Source organism: Durio zibethinus, chromosome 5 (assembly GCF_047325235.1).
Source record: "Durio zibethinus cultivar Kanyao isolate XHJ-2024 chromosome 5, ASM4732523v1, whole genome shotgun sequence".
NCBI lineage: Eukaryota > Viridiplantae > Streptophyta > Magnoliopsida > Malvales > Malvaceae > Durio > Durio zibethinus.
The window spans coordinates 33,365,533-33,383,352 of NC_143166.1; the positions used below are offsets into that span (position 1 = coordinate 33,365,533).

At 34.0% G+C, this 17,820-nt stretch overlaps 2 protein-coding genes and 1 pseudogene across 3 annotated transcripts; all 3 read left to right on the plus strand.

Annotated features, from left to right (window-relative positions):
• Positions 1-2,135: 2,135 nt before the first annotated feature.
• Positions 2,136-3,686, plus strand: LOC111282448 (uncharacterized). Its single transcript, XM_022870529.2, has one exon. The coding sequence runs from the start codon at positions 2,534-2,536 to the stop codon at positions 3,488-3,490; it is 957 nt and encodes a 318-aa protein (XP_022726264.2). The 5' UTR covers positions 2,136-2,533; the 3' UTR covers positions 3,491-3,686.
• Positions 3,687-5,858: 2,172 nt separating this feature from the next.
• LOC111282638 (chaperone protein dnaJ 11, chloroplastic pseudogene) lies at positions 5,859-6,446 on the plus strand (annotated as a pseudogene).
• Positions 6,447-12,918: 6,472 nt separating this feature from the next.
• LOC111282195 (uncharacterized) lies at positions 12,919-17,185 on the plus strand. 2 transcript variants are annotated; one of them, XM_089761288.1, is made up of 2 exons: positions 12,919-15,428; positions 16,463-17,185. In XM_089761288.1, exon 1 carries the CDS (start codon positions 13,395-13,397, stop codon positions 15,384-15,386), a length of 1,992 nt encoding a protein of 663 aa, XP_089617414.1. In that variant the 5' UTR covers positions 12,919-13,394; the 3' UTR covers positions 15,387-15,428; positions 16,463-17,185. The 2 variants fall into 2 exon arrangements, with proteins under 2 accessions (XP_089617414.1, XP_089617413.1); XM_089761287.1 differs by lacking the exon at positions 16,463-17,185 and adding an exon at positions 15,572-15,913.
• Positions 17,186-17,820: the final 635 nt, after the last annotated feature.

A 17,820-nucleotide genomic window follows, 5' to 3' on the forward strand; every position in this document is an offset into this window, starting at 1 on the left:
TGTCTTAACTAAGAGTACTCCAAAAAATTTGTAAAATAAGCTTAAAGGTATTTACGCATTAAAGTGGTTAACTAATAAATTAAGTTTGAAGATGAATCCGTATTCTCTGAAGATGGAAGAAAGTATGAGTCTTCATAATTACTTGAATGAGTTTAATATATTGGTTTTTCAATTGCTAGCGATTTTCTGTTAATGAGTTAGAAGATGAAAAGAAGTACCTTTGCCTAAGTCTTATACGCTTTTAGTTCAGATTTTATTGGTGGGTAGGTCTAATTTGAAGTTGGATGATGTGACTGTCATTTGTGTAAGAACGAAAGATTTATCGGAACATAAAACTCTTCACTTGGGGAGAGTACACTAGTTGTAGAGGTTTGTGATCGAGAAAAGACTCAAAAGAGAATTGATGAATCAAGAGGGAGATTCAAGTTAAGAAACAGATATTACAGTGATATAAAATATTATTTATGATGAAAAAGGACATCTAAGTACGCTGTAAGAAGCCAAAAAGAGATATAATTACTTTCATAAGGGCAAATAATGAGAAAAAATCGGATGAAAAAAATAGTGATACTGCTGACGTTGTGTTTAATGATGATGATATCGTTTTAATGATTTGTATGGATGAGACTCGTACTTTGAAAGGTAATAAAGGTTGGGTTTTAGATTCAGCTGCTATAATTCATATCTGCAATGATAAGAGTTATTTTATGGAGTTAGAGGAGAATGTGAAGTATAGAGATATTGTGGTTGCTAACAATGAAAATGTGTAAATTCAAGGCATTGGGAGTGTTTGCCTTAAATCTCATAATGGAGTTATTAGGACGCTTCGTCATGTAAGATATGTACAAAGTTGTAGTTACAATTTGATTGTTTTGGATGAGTTAGTTTCTCGATGGTACACATACTATGATAGTAATGATTAATTGAAAGTATAAGTATTGTGATTCTATAAAGGAATATGGTCAAAAATCACTTGTACATACTTGATGGAGGCCCAATTGCTAGGATTCCTGTGATGAAAGAAAAAAAGAAAGGCAAACGTGTCAGTTTTGTAGATAATATTGAAGTGTGTGGATATTCAAGTTAAGGGAAGATTTGTTGAAATTTGTCTTAAATCTCATAATCTTATATGAAAAGTTAAGTAAAGTTATAAGAGTTTTAGTTTATCTTATATCTCATATTGAGAATTTAGTAAACGTATAAAAAGTTTATAAATAAGATATTTTAATTTTAATTTGATAATATTAGATAGTTTGATATCAAGAGAATATTAAGTGAATAGACTGTTAAAATGATGTAATTGAGTTTTAGATTAAATTTTGAGTAAAAAATTTTTGGTGATTTTTTTTATTTTAAAAGTATTACAATTATAAAAGTTTATTTGTTAGTGTATTAAGTTTAAAGTATGTAATTTTTAAATTAAACTCAAACAAATATATTTATATTTTTTTATTTTTTATTTAAATTTATTATTTTATACGTAAGTGTTAGGTGTGCCTGTTAATTTTTTAACATTATAATCATTGAAGCTTATTCTACGTATCATCAGTGCACATGGTAGGCCCCTCAATCTTCATCAATTGTGTGCTCCACTTTATTCAATGAGATTATATAACCTCCATTGGGGCCATCTTTCTTGGAGCTCCAATGGCCATCCAGCTCACTTTGTTACTCTTGGTCTTGGAAAAGCATCTTATTTCAGGTTATTCGCTCTTCCTGTAATGAAGCAGGCTGGTCTTTTTGGACCAATTTGAATGTAGTTTTGAAAATTCGTGTCTAACAATTGGAATGTTGGGTCCTTCAGACAGGAAGGATATTTTCTGATCAGAGAGGACAAGTCAATTAATGAGGTATATTCTATGGATGCTAATAAAATCTGTTTTACACCGGATACTCATTGATCAATGAACAGTGAGATTAAATCTCTGGTTGGCAAACATTTTCTTTAAAGAAAAGCATTAATTATTTAGATCCTTCGCTTTCCGAAGTGGTTGAACCAGAAATGGGATTTGGACGAATGGGATTGGCTTCCTTCACAGAGAACTTTGGTTTCCATTGCCGAGTGCCGTCCCATTGGACCTACCATCACGAGCCCGCATTTAACTCGTGGAATTAGCAAAAATCAGGATTGAAATTATCAAAAGACCAGCCAAAGTTTAGACAATGTTCGGCAGCCACACAGGTGGAAGAATCCAAGAGGTAATGCAATGAAAATCAAAGCGACCCACCCACACTAAAGACAGTTTTAACATCCCAGTCTGAAACTAAAGTATTGAAGATAATTGAGAGAAAATAAATTATATAAACCGTGGAGAAGGCTGCCTGTCTTATCAGTTTTATTATCTATAATACAAGAAGGTCGACCCTACAATTGCACTATCTGACGTTATGTTACATATTCAACTCCAGAAAGGAAAGGTTTTAATTTATAACCTGAAACAGAAGGAAAACAAGGGATCATCAAGAAGAAGAAGAGAAGAAGAAGGGGAGGAGGAAGGATTCAGCAATCTTTTTCTTCTTCTCTGATTGAAAAATGGGTTCTCAGGTCTCTAAACAGTTGGAAAGACGTAAGGCAATCTCCACTGAAAAGAAAACGCTCTGTGACCTTCATGAAAGTTGTGGGGAAACATTTCCTGGTAGTGACTACCGTCCAGCTGATAGGAAAAATTGGATGGCAGGCCTCGGTCCGGAGAAACTTCGCATAAACAAGATTGTATGGCCTGGAACTCATGATTCTGCTACCAACAAGATTGGGATTCCGTGTATCTCTCGCCCTTTTGCGCAATGCCAGTCTTTCTCCATCTACCAACAGCTTGTTAAAGGCACCAGAGTTTTGGATATTCGAGTTAATGAAGATCGTCGTGTCTGCCATGGAATCCTGTCTACATACAGCGTTGATGTTGTCATCAATGAAATCATGAAGTTCTTGTCCGAGACACAGTCAGAGATCATAATTCTTGAGATCCGCACTGAATTTGGGCACCAAGATCCTCCGGAATTTGAGAAGTACTTGGAGGAAAAACTTGGGGATTTCCTGATCCACCAGGATGATCACGTCTTTGGCAAAACAATATCTGAATTGTTGCCAAAGAGAATTATCTGTGTCTGGAAACCAAGTAAGTCTCCTCAGCCTAAGCCAGGTTCTCCATTCTGGAGTGCTAATTATCTGAAGGACAATTGGATAGACACAGATTTACCATCGACAAAATTTGAGAGCAATTTGAAGCATTTGGGTGAGCAACAACCAGTTTCATCAAGGAAATTCTTTTATAGGGTGGAGAACACAGTCACACCACAGGCAGATAACCCTGTGTTATGTGTTAGACCAGTAACGGGACGGATTCATGGATATGCTAGGCTGTTCATTACCCAGTGCTTTGCCAAGGGTTGTCCTGATCGATTGCAGATTTTCTCTACAGATTTTATTGATGAGGATTTTGTTGATGCTTGTGTTGGCCTTACACAAGCCAGGGTTGAAGGCAAGTGTTGATGAATTTGTGAATTTTTCTTCTCTTATCTTTTGGTAGAATAATTTGTGATATTTTCTCTTGTAACCAGTTTCTTCATCCATGGAAAAATTGACTGTGGCCAGTTATTTGTTTGTAATGTGGTATTTATATAATGTGTATAGCATTGTGTATTTTTATTGTGCATTGATGTGATATATATTCTTGTTGGATTGGCTAGTTTTCTTATTTCAGTTTTAGGTTTTTCTGCAATTCTGAGAGCCCTTTTTGAGCTGGAGTGGCCAATAGGCCACAACTTCTCAAGAAAAAAAAAAAAAAAAAAGGAAAGAAATGCAAATTTTAGGCTCAAAATGCTTATAAGCTTATGATCAAGGTCTGCTGGCTGCTAAGTTAAGGCACACATGCTTCCTACATTTTCCATTTAAAAACATGCTTCATATCTCACACAATAAGACCATGTTACAAATGTGCTATGCCTGGTTTTCATGGCAGCTTTTGTAGTTGTTAGCTACATAAACTCAGCTTGATTCTTAATAAATGAGAAGTTAAAATTGAAATGGAGGAAAAGCCCTAAAAAAGAGTATACAACAAAGTAAAAACTAAAAGGCAAATCCATTAGATTTTTGGATCAGAAAAGATAAAAGTACTCACTTGAAAGGAGGAATCAAAGGGATCCCCATCCTTGTGAGATATGTAAAATGATGCACGCACAATCTTTAAAATTCGTGATTGCTTCTTGCCATTTTCAAATACAATCTGCAATGCTCTTCTAACCTTTCTTCAAACGAAAAGGTTATACAATACTCAGATATTTTCACAGCTTTATCTGGTTCAGAATTCCATCTATGCTAACACCATCAAGATCAGATGTCATGACATTGCTGAATAATGTCAGGAACCTTTGGCACCAGCCTTTTCTTTACAAAATTTATGTCTCAGTGTATCCACTAACTCCTGGAATATTGAGGAGAATAATCCTGCAAAAGAAGATTGCACAGATAGTGAATACTTGATGCTTCAATTCAATATGCAGTTTAAACAGTAGAGATTCACGGGAATATGAAAATCATAGGTCCAATTAAAAACGTACATGCCAAGTCAAAAAACCAGGCTGGCTAGGAATCAAATAACATCAATGAAGACAAGAAAAAAATCAATGACTTTGGTTATCGTGGGACAACTCACAGGGATTAAGAAATTAAACTCAAATAATATTTCAAACTTAATTAAAAGATCCAACCAATTATCGAAAAGCCTTAATAAAGACGGACTCAAAAGATTAAAACGGATTTGTTTGACCATCAAAGAATTTACCTAAAGTTATCGTTGAATTGTGTTGTTGATGCTAAATTTTGATTTGAGGGTAATTTTGTAATAATTAAAAAAAACAGTTAAAGGTAAAAGTAATAGGGATTTTTTATGTTTATATTCTGACGTATAAATCAGTAAAGATTAAATCAGAAAGAAGATGAGAAAATAAAAAAAAAAGTTTATAATATCTAAATCTTCAAATTGAGAAAGATAAAAAAAAATATTTTGAACAGAATTAAATTAAAGTGACATTGAATATGTCAAACCAACGTGGTATATAAAATTTATTTAAATGATCAAAATATTTTTAATTATATATTAAAAATTAAAAAAAAATAATTATATTTTTTTGACCATTTTATACCTATAACATGTGTCTTTACCTGTGCGAACAAAAGTAAGTGCATATGCTAAGGCTGGAAGCTTAAATCTAGCTTCTTTTTTTTTTTTCCGTGGACTTTTGAGGATAATGGTTGCACCCTTTTTGTAAAATAATAAATGATTTGGATCATATCTAAGTCCAGCCACTTGTGATATATAAAAATAGCCACTTTCATACGCAAATTAGAAAGAAAAAAAGGCACCTTGAATCAAGTCATTGAGTGGAATTTTCATTTACTGCAATATACTATGAATACGATCAGAGAAAATTCTCGGTAGATTAAAAATATTTCTTTGAATTTTAGTCTAGAAAAACAAGATGGAGTATTGAGTGAGACAATTCTTTTCCAGTTCCAATGATTGAATTACCATTTGCTCCAAGTTTCCTTCATTTATAGGATTGAGATGCAGAGGAAGACGGGAGTGAGATCAATCACTACATTATTTAATTCAACAAAATTCAATAATCACACGTTATCCTTTAATGTAATTTTGTTTCGAAATGATTTTCCCTCAATAATCTAAGAATCACAAACCAAAGGCTTCTGAAAGTAAGCCTATCCACATGAACAGTGAGCTGACTCAGCAAGGGATAGCACCCTATGGATAAGAATTTATCAAAGCATAATCACACTGGACCATGTTTAGATCGGCTCCACTTGTCATATTTCTTCACCTCTATAAATAAAGCCCACATTCCTTCAAATATTTGTTATCTCCATCAAAATACTCAGCTTTTCTCTGTTTAAAATTTTGATCTTTATCTCCAAATCCATTCCTTGAATGTTCTTCAGATTATAACCAGAAAGAGAGCCTGAAAAGAAGAAAACTTGACCAAGTATCTTGGAACTGAATGGCTTCATCGACATCATTGTACGAGGTTCTTGGGATTACGATGAGCGCCGACGGGAATGAAATCAAGGCAGCCTATAGGAGACTAGCAAGAACATGTCATCCTGATGTTGTGTCCATCAATCAGAAAGAAATGTCAGCTAATCAATTTAGGAAAATCCATGCAGCATATTCTACGTTATCAGACCCAGAAAAACGTGCAGATTATGACAGGGATCTTTACATGCGGAACCGCCGCTTTCATTCCTCTGCTCTCACATCAGCAACAATGGCAGCAGCAGGAGAAGCAGCAGCAGTTGCTTCTTCTTCGGGGTTTTCTGGTTATAGTAGTCGTAGGAATTGGGAGACTGATCAGTGTTGGTAGTTAACTAGTTGGTGTAATTAATGTACTAATCCACGGAGGAAGATAATTAAAACTAGTTTTTGAGCTAAGCAGCTTTTCTGTTCTCTTTTGAAAAGAACAGAAGCAAGGTAATGCCGTTGTATGCCTGCAAAAAACCTGATATTTCTATGCCATTTTCAAACATAATCAGAACTGGAATCATGGATATTCAACCTGTTTTGTTTGACAATAGTTTAATTTGGAAATTGAAAACTACATATCTCTTCTGGAAAACTGAAGACATCAAGTGGCTCATATCTCTTATGAAATATCATGGAATTCGATTTTTTTGGAATAAAAAACAGTAACTTAACAATAGAAAATTATAAATATTAAAATTTAAATTTTAACATTTATTGGATCAATTTGTCCTCCCATGACCGCTATTTTTCAAAAAAAAAAAAAAAAATTTGTATGATTAGGCCCAGTTGTTAATGTAACAAAAGTGAGATGCAACATTGAATAGACCTTTTGTCGATTTGTTGGTAAATGGTAACACACGGACATTGAAAAATTGGAAGGAACGTAAACATTAGTTTTTTTTTTTTAATAGAAGAACAAAAACGTTATTATTTAAAATTGATTTATTTGTTTGATTTGGAAATATTACTTGACTGTTACTAATTTGGTTGTTCCACGGAATAAAACTATACAATTAATATTACTGTGTTAAAATTCAAAATAACTGGTGGACTGCAATTGGAATGGGATTAAAGGAAAGAATGCATGTGGTTGAACTGATCAGAAATTCATTTCAAACGGTAAAGCTGAAAAAAATTCGAGAAAATAAAAAAATCGATTTGAAATCATAATTTTTGGTTTAGTTCAAATCAATTTTTTTATTCGATTTAAATCATCAAAAAAATAATAAAAAAATCAATTTAAAATTATAATTTTTAATTCAGTTCAGGTCAATTTTTTTATTTGGATTAGATTAAATTTGAATATTAAATATATATTAAGTTCATATTAAAATGTAAAAAATTAAAAAAAAAAATTGAATCGAATCAAATTATATATTTTTTAATTCTTATATATATTTTAAAATTTTAGAAAATAAAATAATTATTTTATATATATATCTATTTAAATATATTAAAATTTTTATTAAAATAATATATAAAAAATTAAAATTTAAAAACTAAGAAACTGAACACGTAAAATTTAATTTGGATTGAATCAAATTTTAAAATTTTATAATATTATATATTATTTAAAAAAATTAAATTTAATTCGATGCAAATTATTATCATCTCTATAAAATAGTCATAAAAATTAAATATTTAAACCAAAAATGGAATGGAAAACAATCCCACTTCTATTTTTTGTGGATATGAATTGGGGTGCTTTGGATGGCTGAAGATCCATTTCGGTCATAAAGATGGGGTAAGACATTGGTAGGCTTTCTTTGCAGTTAAATTGGGCCTTCAGGACCAATAGCCTTTGCCTTTGTAACTCTCCAAATCCAGAAGTAGATGAATGTCAAAACCAGTATAAGGGCTGACCGGCTGAGTAATGTCCTGATCGGATGAGTTTGTTTACTGACATTTTAATCTACAGGGATGGTTTATGCACACCTAGCAGAAAATGGAAGAACATAAGTTAACTATTTCTATATAGACTAATTTATAAATAGGGAAACTATCAAATTATCACATGCATATGATCACGTTATATCCGCTAGTATTAAAGCAGATGTCAAAGTAGGTAATGCATCAACAGTTTAATACGACCTGCCATTAATGTTGCTGTCTTATGGTCAATCAATATCATGAACATGGTTCGACCTCACAGCTCTGAAAACAACTGTCATTTTTACACCGTTCATCCAAAAGAAGAAAGAAAAAAAACTTTATTAATGAAGTTAGAGGACATTTGATGCCCATAGCCTCATATATTTACTATATTGTTGTACCAAATTGATGAACATATATCTGTGTTGAGCTAGAAACTGAAGTTGGCAGTTGAATTTTTGTTTATGACGTATTTTGTTGCACTAAACTACTAGGATTTTACTCTCTCGTTGAAGTTATTTTCAGGGAAATTACCTTAAGATTTTGCAAAGTTATCCTTTGGAATTAATTGCTCCCAGCTTTTCAGTATCACGTGAAAAGGGATACAAAATACTGATTCACCTGTGTAATCAAATCACAAGAACGTGATCTCTGCTTAATTATTCACTGCCATGGATGATGAATCTATGATGGCAAAATATTGGTAGGAATTCGATTTCTTCAATTCGAGTACTACAGTGGAAGCCATGAGTAATGAAAGGTGAGAGAAGGAGATGAAAACATTTCTGGCCTCTTTACTGTTCTTTTTAGATTTGGGGAAAACTGTTATACGTTAATAAATCAGATTTTTTTTGGGATATATTCCAAACTTCTTTCCGTAAGCTTTTTCCTACAAGTACTGTACTATAATCTACAAGTGAAAATCAAGAGGGAAAGTTCTAGGACACAGCTACATCCTTTTGTCGTTTGTGTATAATTCGAGCCAATAAGTGCTGGCAATGTGTTTGGAAGTGAAATTCTAGACTGCAAGCAGAACTTTTTGCAGTTCTCTGATGCTACTGCTATCACATGGCATAATCAAGTTGGACTAGCTGACTATAAGTACGTACTGTGCCACCATCATACTTATATATCTATACTGATACGTGTATGCTGTGGTTTGCTTGAGTTACATGATTATGCCATCCAAGAAAATGAGTTCAACAGTCCCATATAGAAACAGTGGGATCCAAGTTATATAATTGACATTGGGAATTATCGAAGGAGTTGGCAAGCAAGGTCAGTTCAGAAGCAGGATTCAGGATAACCCACACAATTGGTTACATCAAATTTTCAGCAGATGAAGTGATTTTGGTTTATGGCACCGCAAGAAAGGCTCAAACTTGGTTTGTCCTTGCTCGTTGGAATCTTCATTGCGATTTCCGTGGACTCTTCCGGTGAGGGAAGGAGGGTGGAGGGGCAAAAGTTGTACACCTTGTCCGAAAATGGCTAATTGGAATTTTGGAATATTTCTCTTCTACGAGTCATTGAACCAATTAACTATAAGTGAAGTAGTCAATTTCAATATAAAACTAGAGAAAATTTGTTAGATTGGGATAACTCCACTTTAACAGTCATCACTTTTTTTTTTTTTTTTTGGTTTTTCATTTCCTTTATGTTAGTGTGAGAGTGTGACCCGTGACTTATCCTGGATTTCCTACCCTACATATGGCCTACGCAGGGACTAGTTTGGAACTTTACATTGGCTGCTGTGGAGAGGTTGCTCTACGTTTCTTGAAGAATATGTTAAAAATTTTGGATCAAATCCCGTCATTACTCACCCTGCATGGTTAAAATAAGCAGATGGCAAAACTTTATTGTCTAAGAAGATGCCATCAAATTACCATTTCGGGTTTTGATACAAATAAATTATTGTATAATACAGCTACTTAAACATGTCACAGACTTTCAGGGCTTGGATTTTTATTCCTCCTTTGGCACTAATGCATGGTGAAGTGGATATCATAATAATTACATAAAAGGAAGAAAATGATTTTTTGAATTTTGGCAGGTTTGTTATGGGGTCATTCTGCCTTAGTTGTTCTGCAATAGGAGAGTTGGCAGCATCTTCGATTTCAAAAATTTCTCTATATAATAAAAAATTGGACTGTTGGAGCATAGAGCTACTGATTCACGTCCTTTCCATTTTTTCTAGAGGTTATGCTTCTCAATTATCCCAAAAAAAAAAAAAAAAAAGCAGGGTCGCAGCCTCGCAGGGTTTAATCATCAAGCTTTTTTGAGAGCTTGTGAATTTTGCAATAAATTCATACTGTAATGAAGCTGTTCAGTCAGCTTTAAGGCTTATATAGTCCCTTCTTTTTTATATTTCAGGGAAAGGGGAACTTGTTCTTTGAGCAGGAAATACATACATATATCATTGAACCAATTGTCCAGATGCTATATAATTTCTCAGGCATAAGCACTTTTTAATATCTCCTTATAATTTCACTAACTCATTTGTTTCCACCTGAAAACAAGCAAGTATAAAATGATTCTTGGTTCAGGTGAGCTGGCACAGAAAAATCTATAGGATAAACTAAATTTTTGTTTTGAAGTGAAAGAAAATTGCAGTTGCAGTCATCCCAAGCTCAGGAATAGACTCTTGATAGTGTCGTTTTTTATTTATAAGAATGATTGTTCGGGATTCAGGCAACTCTGGAATTTGTCATTTGAAATAAATGCAGGCAATGATAAATTTGTAGTGCAAAATCCTAGATGGAGATGATCAGATAATAGTAGTATGACAATTTTCTGCTTAGAGATACGAGATATGAAAATGATCTTCTATGATATGTTTCCTGAAGGATGGAATTCAAGCTTTTAGCAGGAATAATATCAACAGATTCAACACCGCGGTCAAATTTAAGACTACCATTTTATTTGTAGAATGAATGTGAAACACTGAATTAAGTGTTTAACACTTTAAAATCTCAACAACCACAGGATTAATCGTGCATCTTATTTCTTATTGCCTGTAAAACAAATGTATTTGGCTATTGTTCCTATATATAGTTATTATCACTTGGATTGTTCCATGTTATACATATCATCTCATTCGTATCCTGAAGGATTTCACACCCTTTCTGTACCCAATTAGTAATAGAAAATGAAAATTCAACCACCCATTTCACATTCAGTGGCCCAGGAAAAAAGCTAACTCAGATTCTTCCAACTTTTCAAATGATGAAGACAGAAGAAAGTGATCTGCCCTTTTTTTTCTTTTTGTGCCCGTTAATGGTAACTAGAATCCATAGTGCCCCACACGGATCTCAAACCTTAAGCCCAAACCGGTGATAAAATTGAACTTTACATGCATGCTTTTCTATCCTTTATATCTTCACTGGCTTGAAATTGAAATGGAGAAAAAGAGAAAGCTTAAAGCCACCTCCTTTTTATCCTGACAAGTGGAACCTGACTACCTGAGTTGTGACGTTCAATGTAGTGCATGAAAGTCGAAAAGTAATGTAGAAGACAAAATTACTCGGTGCATATCAAGGATATCACGTCCATCAAACAGCAAAAAAAAAAAAAAAAAAACGCCTGCAACACAATACCTCATCACTGATTCTTGCTGGTAAAATTTTTCAATGATGAATTTGATGAAGAATATCGATGACATCGAAGCTTGTAACTTTTGTTTAATGGGTTTCTATAAGCAGGATACAAATGCCATTTGATTTTATTTCCTTATCAGACAGATACAAATATTTTGTGGGGATATTGAACCTCTCCCTGCAATGTTTCTTCCTCCCATTCCCATATATATTCCCTCTCTTGCCAATACTGCTGTCATCGATTTTATCAATCTCTTTCATTTAATAAAAAGAATTAACTCGCTCTTTTATTTACATATAATTTGAATAGTAAATGTTAAAAGATAATATTTAATAAATTTGATGAGAATATTAGAATATACAATTCCTTTATTAAAAATTTTTTTGTTATAAAAAAGAATCATTTTCAAATATTTTCTTCTCATAAAATAATAGTACTTAATAAAAAAAGTTAAAATAATAAAAAGGCTCATGAAATCATTTTATTTAAATAAATTCATACATTTTTATTGCACTCAAACAAATTTTTAATTTTTACTTTACACTTAAATAAATTTTAAAACTTTAATTTATATTTAAATAAACTCTTAATATAAATTAATATTTTGCTTGTAATAAAAATATTTTTTAATACAAATTAAAAAGTACGAGCTCATTTAAACATAATAAAAATATAAAAATTTATTTATATAAATTGATAAATTTTAAAATTTCTTTTAATAATTTTTAAATTCATTCTTGCCAGCTAGCTTAATTATTCCTGTCTTTCTAACACAAACACCAACCTATAATCTTTGGTTATATATCAATCTCACTTCAAAGAAAAAAAAATTGAGAGACATAATGAAAACTATCATTTAACCTCATGATTTAATACAAAGAGGCAATATGATATTCTTCGACCCCAATTATCTTTGAATTTATCATGATCCAAGAAAATAACATACCACTTTCATGATCGGACGATGCCAACCCTCCTAAATAGTACTTGTGCTTAAAAATAGCTTATTTCAAATTAACCGGGCCTCCGCCTCTTTTTCTAGCCAAGGGTGATGAAGCACAGACACCAAACGTCACTATGTAAGGAGCGTTTCAAATTTTTTTTAAAAAGACTTATTTTTATAAAATAAAAATATTTATTTCTAATTTTCAATCCCGAGGGAAGCCAGTTTGGCAGTCAATACTTGAATAGCTTGAATTGATTTGCGCATTCTTGAAGGAGCGTGTATATGACTTTAAGAAAAGTATACAATCGTTTTGGCAAATTTTCATTTTCCAGACGATAGTTGTCGAGCGTGGACGTCACGGAGAAGAATACGCGGTGCGGACTTTTGTTTGAGACTTCATATTCGTTGAACCACAATTGTGTAATAATTGATGGACCGACCAATTCAATTCCTATATATAACGCAAGAAGAACGGTGGTTTTATTTTTGGACATCTAATTTGGAGAAAATCTCGTTTGATCGTTACAAATCTCTCTCCGTCTCTCTCCCCTCTCCCTCTTTGCATTCACTGGCGGTGCCACCATTCCTTCTCGGCCACCGCCACTGCCTCCGCCACGGAACACCATGCAAATGCAAGTCTGATGCCAAGAACCTTCTCCGTTACAGAAACTCCTTACACATCTTTAACCCCTGGTTTTACGTTTTCTTTTTCCAGGTCCAATATGCAAAAACAATACGAGCATTTCTCTCTCTTCATTGATTAAAAACTGACGAATATGATCCACCATTTATAGAGGAATCAAATAATTCACCGCTTGGGACCAAACCCTTTTCTCTTACCTTTTTTTTTTCCTCCAACAAGGATCATTGTCATAATTTGATTTTTGCTGTTTGAAAGGTCAGGTCCTTACTTTCCCGTTGTCGTTGTTTCCGGGTCGGCTTAGACCATGACGGATATTGTGAAACAGATCCTGACAAGGCCAATACAATTGGCAGACCTCGTAACCAAGGCCGCGGATGAAGCACAATCTTTCAAACAAGACTGCCAAGAGCTCAAAGCCAAAACCGAGAAGCTATCAGGGCTCCTCCGTCAAGCTGCACGTGCGAGCAACGACCTTTACGAACGACCAACGCGAAGAATCATCGATGATACCGAGCAAGTCCTGGACAAGGCCTTAGCTCTTGTCATCAAGTGCCGTGCAAGTGGTATCATGAAGCGAGTTTTCACCATTATCCCTGCGGCAGCCTTTAGGAAAACATCAATGCAACTTGAGAATTCTATAGGAGATGTTTCGTGGCTCTTGCGAGTGTCAGCCTCGGTTGATGATCGTGATGATGAATATCTCGGTCTTCCTCCCATTGCAGCAAACGAACCAATATTGTGTCTTATATGGGAACAGATTGCCATTCTTTATACAGGTTCATTGGATGAACGATCTGATGCTTCTGCTTCTTTGGTTTCTTTGGCTCGAGACAATGATCGATATGGTAAGCTGATCATACAGGAAGGAGGGGTCCCTCCTTTATTAAAGTTGGCAAAGGAAGGCAAACCGGAAGGTCAGGTAAATGCAGCAAGGGCAATTGGGTTGCTGGGACGTGACCCGGAAAGTGTCGAACAGATTGTCAATGCAGGTGTTTGTTCAGTGTTTGCGAAAATCCTCAAAGACGGTAACATGAAGGTTCAATCTGTGGTGGCTTGGGCTGTATCAGAATTGGCTGCGCATCACCCCAAATGCCAAGACCATTTTTCACAGAACAATATTATTCGGTTTCTCAACAGTCATCTCGCCTTTGAGACCGTTCAAGAGCATAGTAAGTATGCCATTGTCAGTAAGCAAACGATGTCTATTCATTCGGTTGTTATGGCTAGTAATACTCCAGATCAAACTAATCAAAAGGATCACGGAGATGATTATAAGCAAATTACTACCACTACACACCCTATGGGGAATCAAACACCTAACCAGTTGCAAAATGTGGTTGCTAACACTATGGCTATGAAAGGCCAAACTCCTGACGGTTCTAAGTCAACGCAACCACAAAATTCTTCTACAAATAACCACCATGTTAACCATCCCAAAAGCAGCCAGCAAAGTGCCAAGTCACACCAGAATCATCATCAACACCATCCACAACATGTTTCATTAGCTGGAACTAGCATTAAGGGAAGGGAGTTTGAAGACCCAGTGACCAAAGCAGAAATGAAGGCAATGGCGGCAAGAGCACTCTGGCAGCTTTGCAAGGGAAATCTTGCTATATGTCATAGCATTACGGAATCAAGAGCTCTATTGTGCTTTGCAATTTTGTTAGAGAAGGGCGCCGATGATGTACAGTCCTATTCAGCCATGGCATTAATGGAAATCACGGCTGTAGCTGAGCAAAATGCTGAATTGAGACGCTCTTCTTTCAAGCCTACTTCCCCTGCTGCCAAAGCTGTTGTGGAGCAGTTACTCAAAGTCATAGAAAAGGGAGACTCAGACCTTCTTGTGCCTTGCATCAAAGCTATTGGAAACTTGGCCAGGACTTTCCGAGCAACTGAAACAAGGATTATTGGGCCATTGGTGAAACTGCTTGATGAAAGGGAAGCCGATATTTCTATGGAAGCTGCCATTGCCCTTAACAAGTTCGCAACACCTGAAAACTACCTCCATGTTACTCATTCCAAAGCCATCATCAGTGCAGGAGGCGCCAAGCATTTAATTCAACTGGTTTACTTTGGTGAACAAATGGTTCAGTATCCTTCATTGATCCTACTGTGTTACCTCGCGTTCAATGTTCCAGACAGTGAGACCCTTGCACAAGAAGAGGTGCTTATAGTACTCGAGTGGGCATCAAAGCAAGCTCATCTATCTGAAGATCATAATATTGTTTCATTATTGCCAGAAGCCAAAAGTAGATTGGAACTCTATCAATCAAGGGGTTCAAGAGGATTCCATTAACTTTATCATTTTGTGCAAGATTTTCTGAAATAGTTCAGTTTTGTAAGTTTATTCACCCTAATGAATTGTATATAAATTAGCATTGATGTCAACACTGCTATGGTAGTCATGTAGGAGACACTAATGGCTAATAGGCTATTTCTCATGCTTCTTACCCTTACTCTCTTCGTTTTCTCCTTTGTTAGTCTTGTCTGGTATCTTTGCTACCGGCGTCGCCTATCATCATCAGCTCGGTACTGGCATTGAAATTTTGCAGTTAGCATTATTGCTGGTAGCTTTACAGTTTATACTAGCATGGCTCTTTAAACAGTGTGGTTGGCAAACTCTGTCTAGGTCATAAGGCTCATAAGTCATTACTGACATCAAAAACATGCCTTATTCTGGATAGCTGAGATTTCCAAAAATTTGGTACGTAATCTCAGTCTCCAATACATGATCTCAAGTCATTACTCAAAGCACATTTTACATGATGATATAATTTAATTGAAACAATTTCAAATGCTGCTTCTCCTGCACCATTTTTTTTCTTTCTCTGATTATTAGCATTACACTGTTCATGAACATATGAAGATGACCTTCCTTTCCGTGCTTTTTGAAATGTGTCGCTTCAACTTAGAACCAGTTCTGTTCTTCAGCTATTGAAGAGGGTTTGCATTTTGATTTTTGAGTAACTGCTTCTGGGTCAATGAACAGAACATGCTGGCCAAGTTTGTCAATCACTTTACTTTGAATTTGCTCATGAAAAAAAGATGTGGGTCATGCGGAACCATGTTGCATTCATTTTTGAAAGATGCTAGCTAGTTCCTTCTACATTTTCATGTGAGACCAAAATTCATGATGATTAATGGACAACATGTACACGATAAGGAAAGAACTTGAACATCTGCAGTTCCTCATGCATATCCAAACAAAGTTCCTGTTTTCTGCTTTTGAAATTTGGTTCTGATTAGATAGATGAAGCTGGCTTGCTTGCTTTTGGGTAAGTCTAACTGGATAATACATTCCAAGTATTGATTATGTTTGGATTTTTTGTGACTTGTGACATTCTACCAAATCTGACATTCTACATCGGATAGGATATAATCAAAGCTTGGCTGGATTAGCTTGAAAACAGCACTTGGATTCCTTAACTCGGACAGCTGTAATGCTGTTAACCAAAAGCACCTGTAACACGTGGAAAGGAATGCTCGACAGCAATAGTAACAACCCTTTGCTCCAATAAACCTATGGAGTAGTATTGGCCTTTCTAGCATTATGCCACCACACCACCAAGATTCTTACTGATCTAGTTCCTCAAATGAGGTCAACTTTTGCCAAGTCATGTCAATCCCTCTTGGGTGAGATATCTAGCATATGAAGTGATGGCTCAGCTGTACATTTTTTGGAAGTTTCATCTTGGACTAGAATCATTCAAAGGCCTTGAAGAAAAAGTGGGTTGGGCAAAAGATTGAACCAGTAGGCTGGAGATGGTTCTGGGCTCTTTGGGTCCCAATGTCCATATTTATGAATGAGCCTAAGCTTCTTACTGATCTAGTTATGATTCCGCTCCTTGTGCAACATCTGGTTATGAATTTGTTCTATTATTATACAACTTTTCCCACTGCGAAGGACCTGATGGATTTAGTGGGTTGTGAGAAATGAAACGTGGAATTGGCAGACTGGAAAAGGGAAGGGCCTGGGCAAGGAATAAAAATGCGGGTCCTGACTGCCTGCTGACCACGCTCTATATTATTGATGATTTGTATCTAAAAGAAAAAAAATTATAAAAAAAATTAATCATCTTTTTTATATAAGATAGATTCAATATTTTAAAAAATAAATAAGATTATTTTTATTTTTTAATCCAATAAATTGTATTTAAATATTTTTTTTATATTTTTAACAATTATATAAATATTTAAATTATATAAACTTTTAAAAAAATAATTTTGACTAATAAATAAATTATTTTATTTTAATTTTTACTTAAATCAAATATAAGATACTATAATATTATTTAATCTAATACTAATCATAATATTATTTTATCATATCATATCATAATCTTATACACTAAACATACTTAAAATAATAGATAAAATAAGATGATATCCTATATTATATTTGATTTGTATCTTAAAAAAGATATTAAAATTATAAGAAGTATTAATTATCTATTTAGTATAAAATGATTCAATCATTTTAAAGTAAAAAAAATTATTTTTAATATATAAGATTGAACTTATATGTTTTATTATATCTTTAAAAATTATATTAATGATTTAATATTATATAAAATTTAAGAAAAAATAATTTTAATTAATAAATAACTTTTACTATTCTAATATTTATATATGACAAACACAAGATAAATAATATCATTTAATCTAATTTTATTTATAATATCATTATAATCTTATATGGTAAATATATTCTAATTATATTTTTTTAAAAT

Excerpts from the sequence above, each read along its gene's own strand:
- LOC111282195 (XM_089761288.1), top strand. The coding sequence starts at position 13,395 with ATGACGGATATTGTGAAACAGATCCTGACAAGGCCAATACAATTGGCA.
- LOC111282448 (XM_022870529.2), top strand. The coding sequence starts at position 2,534 with ATGGGTTCTCAGGTCTCTAAACAGTTGGAAAGACGTAAGGCAATCTCC.